Source organism: Lipotes vexillifer, unplaced genomic scaffold (assembly GCF_000442215.2).
Source record: "Lipotes vexillifer unplaced genomic scaffold, Lipotes_vexillifer_v1.1 scaffold1129, whole genome shotgun sequence".
Lineage (NCBI taxonomy): Eukaryota > Metazoa > Chordata > Mammalia > Artiodactyla > Lipotidae > Lipotes > Lipotes vexillifer.
The window spans coordinates 339,812-346,699 of NW_006789022.1; the positions used below are offsets into that span (position 1 = coordinate 339,812).

The 6,888-nt window shown below is 60.5% G+C and overlaps 2 protein-coding genes across 3 annotated transcripts in view; one reads left to right on the forward strand and one right to left on the reverse strand.

Moving 5' to 3' along the window:
• The first annotated feature begins 645 nt into the window (after positions 1-645).
• Positions 646-5,136, forward strand: CTSF (cathepsin F). Its single transcript, XM_007461932.1, is given in 14 exon segments — positions 646-858; positions 1,120-1,218; positions 1,535-1,630; positions 1,632-1,772; positions 1,898-1,973; positions 2,544-2,657; positions 2,759-2,904; positions 2,993-3,089; positions 3,170-3,250; positions 4,060-4,179; positions 4,267-4,331; positions 4,422-4,512; positions 4,924-4,982; positions 5,062-5,136. Coding segments are annotated over 14 exon segments (1,473 nt in total).
• A 612-nt stretch (positions 5,137-5,748) lies between these two features.
• ACTN3 (actinin alpha 3) overlaps positions 5,749-6,888 on the reverse strand; it is a 13,557-nt gene continuing 12,417 nt past the window's right edge. The window contains exons 19-21 of one of the 2 annotated variants that reach the window (XM_007461933.1): positions 6,782-6,847; positions 6,123-6,281; positions 5,749-6,040 (exon numbers count right to left, since the gene is read on the reverse strand). In XM_007461933.1, the coding sequence (XP_007461995.1) occupies positions 5,882-6,040; positions 6,123-6,281; positions 6,782-6,847 (384 nt within the window). In that variant the 3' untranslated portion in view covers positions 5,749-5,881. The remainder of the gene's footprint in view (positions 6,041-6,122; positions 6,282-6,781; positions 6,848-6,888) is intronic. The other variant, XM_007461934.1, reaches the window with a different exon arrangement.

A 6,888-nucleotide genomic window follows, 5' to 3' on the forward strand; every position in this document is an offset into this window, starting at 1 on the left:
GGGAATGTGTTAATCTCTTCTTTTGTGCAGCCACTCACAGATGGACAGGGTCAGAATGTCTCTCTGTGAGCGGAACAAAGGCACTTTAGTTTAACAGGCAGAGGGGCAGGGTTCCCTGTGGCAGGATGCTCACGGCTATAGACAGTGATTATAATAACAAAAGCAACGAAAAGCAAAGGTTAAAGTAAAAGAAACAGATCCAACAGGGAGTCAGAACTGGCTCTTCCCTGCTACACAAACAGCAGCTCCAAGACGTAAGAAGAGGCTGCGGCTCGGGGCACCCCTCCTCAGACCCGGCTGGGGCAAGGCTGCGGCTCGGGGCACCCCTCCTCAGACCCGGCTGGAGCAAGGATGCGTTAGTCAGCGCGGGACTAGCGCCAGGATGCCTGCAGAGCCAGCGCGCCCCATGAACCTCACGTGAATAAGCGAGCGCGCAGGCGCCCCCAGCCGGCGCCCATTGGCCGGCACCCCGCCGCCCTGGAGCTGAGGGAGGGACGGAGGGAGGGACGGAGGGAGGGACGGAGGGAGGGCCCCCCAGGGCTCCCCCCACGCCCCCGACCCCAGCGACCGTGGGCTGCTCAGCCCGGTCGGTTGGGCTGCGCGTCTGTCAGAGCGTGAGGACGGGACGCCGGCTTCGCCCTCGCCATGGCGCCCTGGCTGCAGCTGCTGTTGCTTTTGGGGCTGCTCCCGGGCGCCGCTCCGGTCCCCAGCGAGCCCCGAGCGGCCGGCGCGCAGGCCTGGGAGCTGGCGTCCTCGGAGCTGCTGGAGCCCGCCCGCTTCGCCCTAGAGATGTACAACCGCGGCCGGGCTGCCAGGACGCGGGCCGCGCTGAGGGTCGTGCGCGGTCGCGTCCGCCGGGTGAGGACGCGCTGGGGGCGGCGGCGGCGGCGGCGGCGGGTGGGGGCCCGGTGCGGGGTGAGCGGAGCTCTCGTCTGAGGGCTGGGAGCTTTGGGGTAGACTTGGGGAGGGGCGTTGGACGCCTGACTTGGGATGGGGGCGTTGGACCTCTACGGATTGGGAAGGGGAACGGCACGGTGGGGCTGTGAGCCCCACCAAGGCCGGACTGAGGAGGGAGTGGCTGTGCCCGCCTCACGGCGCCCCCCTCCACCCCCCATCCAGGCGGGCCGGGGGTCGCTGTACTCCCTGAAGGCAACCCTGGTGGAGCCGCCCTGCAACGACCCCACGGTGTGCCAGCTCCGTGTATCCAAGAAAACCCTGGTGAGTGATGGGGTTCCTGCGATACCCTGTCCCCAGACTGAGTCTGGCAGTAGTTGGGATGATCGGTCAAGTCTAGAAGGAGGGATCTGAGGCCGCAGCTACCCCACCGTGAGTCACTCCCCAGGCCTGGAAGGCCAGAGACCAAGATGCTGTAAAAGGGAGGGTGTCTGGGTGCTCACTCCCGTACTGTGCCTAGCTCTCCCCTATGGGGATGGTTGCCTTGGAGGTGATCCTCATTGGGGGACCCTCCGGCTCCATCTTGCCAAGGCCTTGCTCCTGTCCCAGCCCCGCAACGGGCTCCCTCCTCTTCCTCCAGCTTTGCAGCTTTGAAGTCCTGGTTGAGCTGGGGAAACACATGCTGCTGAGGCGGGACTGTGGCCCAGTGGATACCAAGATTACAGGTGCTGGGATAGCCCAGGGATGCTGGGATAGCTCAGGTCAGACTTCGCTCAGGGGTCAGTCCTGATTCTTCTCTGTTCCAACCCTCTTCAGATGACAAAAATGATACTTTCAATTCATTCCTTCCACTGTTGAACAAGGATCCCCTGCCCCAGGTGAGGAGCCTGTTTGTCTGGGGAACTGGCTGCTGCCTTATATTCCCTCTCTTCCCCTCACCCTGGCCTGGGGCTCCCGGACGCCAGGAGAAGGACGCCTTGTAAAGACCCCTCTGCCTTTCCAGGACTTTTCTGTGAAGATGGTTTCGATCTTCAAGGATTTTGTCACCACCTATAACCGGACATATGAAACGACGGAGGGTGAGGACCTAGCCTTGGCTGTACCTGTCCCGATCAGATCAGGACCTTCCCCCCAACTTGGCACCTTGGTGTGGGAGAGGGGAAGGGCACAAGGGGCAGTGCATCCTTTCAAGGGCCCCTAAATCCCCAACTTCTTGCTCAGCCTCCCAGGACTTGGCAGCCATCTCAGGTACCTGGCCCCTTCTCCCATCTGATTTTCCTAGTCAGAAACCATAGGTCTCCATCATTCTGGGTAGAGTGGGATGGGGCAAAGGCCAGATTTTCTCTGCTGGAGGACCCCTGGCACTGTGGCCTTTTCCCACAACCTCCTGTCTCAGGATGTCCTCTGGAGCCCATTTCGGTTCTGCCTTCATACCTGGGAAGTCATCACCCCGGTTTGGCCCCATTATCACTTGCAGGTCTGGCCCCCTACCCTCACCCACCCCAGGGTTCTGCCCTTCTTGAAATAGGCTTCAGGCCTGATCCAGAGCCTACCATTCCCCAGGGAAACCTCTGCCTCTTATCCCCAAGCACCTCTCCTTTTATGATCTGCCTGGGGCCCAAGCCTCTCTTCTACTCCTTGTTCCTCAGAAGCCAGGTGGCGCATGTCCGTCTTTGCCAATAACATGGTACGAGCGCAGAGGATCCAGGCCCTGGACCGTGGCACAGCTCGGTATGGGGTCACCAAGTTCAGTGACCTTACAGGTAGGGTCAGAGCCATCATGGTACCTGGAGGAGACGGCCTGCTCCCAAGGCCCCTGGCCAGGACTGGCTTAGAATACTTTTTTCCCATCCCCTGCCCACAGAGGAGGAGTTCCGTACCATCTACCTGAATCCCCTCCTAAAAGAGGAGCCTGGCAAGAAAATGCACCTAGCCCAGTCCATCCCTGACCTTCCTCCACCTGAGTGGGACTGGAGGAGTAAGGGGGCTGTCACCAAAGTCAAGGACCAGGTTGGACCCCCAAGAAGTGAGGGTGGGACATGAGGACTGCACTGACGTTTGGTAGGGACCCAGCCCTGACTCTCCCTGTCTCTTACAGGGCATGTGTGGCTCCTGCTGGGCCTTCTCAGTCACAGGCAACGTGGAGGGCCAGTGGTTCCTAAAACGGGGGTCCCTGCTCTCCCTCTCTGAGCAGGGTGAGCATCCCGCTCTGCCCACCCTGTCCCCAGCCCAGCCCCTCCGGAGGGCTCCTCGGGACCAGGCATCTGTCTTCTAGAGCTCTTGGACTGTGACAAGGTGGACAAGGCCTGCCTGGGCGGCTTGCCCTCCAACGCCTACTCAGCCATAAGGACTCTGGGTATGCATTCATGGGCTTCAGGAGGGGCAGCGGGAGCCCCAGCTCCCTCCACAGGAAGTCACTTTGGGAGGGGAGAGACATGAGCGTGGCAGTCCCCTGAACTGGGTTCAAGTCTTATTGCTGACCCTTACCGGCTGAAGACCTTGGGCAGGTCAGCTCTTTCAGAGCCTCAGTTGTCTCACCTGGGAAATGGGGCTCCTCATGCCCACTTTGTAGGATCGTCTTAAGCGTCAAATGAGGAAATATATGTAAAGTTCCTGGTACACAGCAGGGGGTCTCGGTATTTTCATTGCTTGGCGGTCTGGATTTCTATAATGCTGCTAAACCAGGGAGCAGCACACCTCACCCCTGAGAGGAGGCATTGTCCTAAATTGGCAATTCAGTTGAGCAGTGGGTCGCAGTGGCAGGAAAATGAGGGCTGAGGGATTGAGGTGGCTGTACCAGGATTGGTGAGGGAGTCTGGCAGGGGTCTGGGCCAGATTGGGAGCAAACTGTCAGGGCCGGACAAGCAGGCCAAGGTCAGGAGTCCCAGGAATGCTGGGATGAGTGAGGAGTCAGAAGCTGGGAGCTGGATTCCATCTCTGCCACATTTCTCACTGGTGGCTCCCCCATCCCTCTGGGAACTCAGTTGTGTCACCTCTAGAATGAGGCCTCCCTCAGAGAGGATGGCCTGTAGCTGGGGGTGGATAGGGAACGTGAGGCCTTGTGTAGGAGGGGCTTAGCACAGCCCCTGGCTGGGAGCAGATGAGTATTGTGAACTGGGGCCCACGTTTTCTCTAACCCCCGATCTGCCCCCCGCCATTCCGCAGGAGGGCTGGAGACAGAGGACGACTACAGCTACCACGGCCACTTGCAGGCCTGCAGCTTCTCTGCAGAGAAGGCCAAGGTCTACATCAACGACTCAGTGGAGCTGAGCCAGAATGAGCAAAGTGAGTGAGGGAGCGGGGAGGGGGTGAGGACAGGCCAGGTGGAGCTGGGGCCTGGGTGCCCCTGACACTGCCCCTCCTCTGTCTTAGAGCTGGCGGCCTGGCTGGCCAAGAAGGGCCCCATCTCCGTTGCCATCAACGCCTTTGGCATGCAGGTAGGACCCCAGCCTCACTGCTGCTCTGGTTCTTGCTGACTCTTCCCCCACTTCTCAGAGCTGGCCCCCTACTCGTCTTCTCCCCCTCAGTTCTACCGCCATGGGATCTCCCACCCACTACGGCCCCTCTGCAGCCCCTGGCTCATCGACCACGCTGTGCTGCTCGTGGGCTACGGCAACCGTGAGTTCCGCTGACCCTGCTCTGCCCATCCATCCACCGCAGGTCACAGGCAGAGGCTGGACCACAGCATCTCAGGACCTCTGGAGGGGGCATCAGGGGAACGCCAAGGAACTTTGTCCTTACCTCTGCCTCGGGCTATGGGCCAGGCAGGATCATCCATCCTCTCCATGAATGGGAAAGCCAGGGTGCTGGGAGGTTGAGGTGTTATGAATGGATACCCTGCTAGAGGCGGGTGGGGGGTGCCCTCCCCAAACCCCAGAGCCGCACCAGATCTCCGGGAGCGTGGTAGGTGGGCCTGTCTTGCTTTCTGCTCTTTTCCTAGTACCTGTCACACAGTAGGCCCACAGCAGATGTTTGAAGAGTGCAAAGTGCTTGGGGCCCTGACTCCCTGCTCTCCGCACTGCTCCCCAGGCTCTGCCACTCCCTTCTGGGCCATCAAGAACAGCTGGGGCACTGACTGGGGCGAGGAGGTGAGTCTCGCCTGCTTGGCCCCAGCCCTCCAGCCCCCATCCTGCCCCAGTGCCCTCACCAACGCCCCCTCTCTCCCAGGGTTACTACTACTTGCACCGTGGCTCCGGGGCCTGTGGTGTGAACATCATGGCCAGCTCAGCAGTGGTGGACTGAGGCGCACCAGCTCAGGGCCTGGTGCTGACTAGAGCAGCCCCTTCCCCTGCTTGACCTGCATGACCAGGCCCCTCCCCAGGAGGCACAGCTGGCTAAGGGACGGGCACCAGGTACCTCAGGGTGAGCAAAGGCCACTGGGCTAGGGGCACAGCCCCTACTCCCACCCTGAAGTTCCCCAACTGCACCTCTGTTGAATTGTGGTAGCTAGGAGGATCTTGGGGTGAAGGATGATGTCTTGGCAGCCAAAGCTGGGGCAAGAAGCCTGGGCTCGGGTAAGGAGCAGGGGGAGGAAAATATTCTGGTCTTAAAGCCAGCTTTGTCCTCTGGAGGCTCAGGCTTCCTGCCCCGGCTTTCCTCTGATGCTATAAATTTTCTGGTCCTCCCTGGATCTGGGGACAGTGTTGCCTTCCATGTCTAGAGAAACTGTTGTAACTAACCTTTTCTAACACAATAAAGAGGTGTCCTTGACCCCAGTGTGGTGTGAATGTTGGACCCTGAGGGCAAGGAGGGGCGGTGGGGACCCCTGGAGGACGGTCACGGTCAGGCAACTGGTCCTGCCCAGAAGCCTGAGGGCCCAGCTTCTGCTTCAGGAAGCAAAAGGAGATGGGGAGGGGCCCACTATGGCTTTTTATTGAGAAACACTTGGCTGGTCATTCTCTAGGGCCCTTGCTCCGAGGGATGGATGGGATCAGCCAGAGGAAGCACCCTCTCTCCGGACTTGCATAGAGAACCTCAGGGGCCGAGGTCAGAGGTCGCTCTCCCCATAGAGGGCACTGGAGAAGGCCACATAGTCCAGGGCTCCAGCTGGAGCCCCGGCCCCCTTGTAGGGCGCCATGCGGCGGATGCAGTACTCGGCTTGCTCAGCTGGGAGTTCCTGCCGCAGCTCCTCAGGCGTGATGTAGTTCTGGGGAAGAAGAGGGCTTGAGGGCCCACAGGCCCTGTTCCCTGCCCCCGGCCGCCAGCCCCCTGCACCACCAGGGACTCACCTTGTCTCCCGCCAGGATCTTGAATGAGGCCACAACCTGCTCAGCCGTGTCGGTCTCGGCTGTCTCTCGGGTCATGAAGTCGATGAAGGCCTGGAAGGTCACGACCCCGGCTGCGTTGGGGTCTACCATGGTCATGATTCGAGCAAACTCCACTTCCCCCTGCAGGGTTAGAGGCCGGGCACCGTGCCCGGGGGTGCTTAAGCCAGGAGGGCTCCCGGTGTCCCCCTGGCCTGACAGCTCCAGTGACAAGGTGCCCCCTTTCTCCATAGACCATCCGCTGCAGCCTTAGCTCTAGGTCAGGGAAATCCTTTCTGCTAGGCTGTGTGTGCTCTGCTTCCTGCATGCGGCAGTGCTTCCTGCCCACGGCAGTGCCCCCTGCTGCCCGTCGGTCCTGACCTTTTCCTGGGCCTCTCTGTAGTGCTGTTTCTGTGATGTAGAAACGTTGCAAGCTCAGGCTTTGGAGTCACACAGAACAAGGTCCAAATCTAGTGTCTTTGGGCGAGTTAATTTACCTCTCTGAGCCTTTGGTAGCCCCTGTGTGAAATGGGGTATTTCTCCCCAGCCCTAGCGGGTAGGTGAGGAGGGAATGAGGTCGTGTGTGAGGTGGGAGGGACACAGGCACAGGTGGGACGGCTGGGACGCGGCTGGGGGACACTCACCAGGTCGTAGCCCATGGAGATGAGGCAGGCCCGGAAGTCGTCGGGCTCCATCATGCCATTCCGCTTCTGTAGTGAGGGAGCAGATGTCAGGCTCAGTCCCCAACACC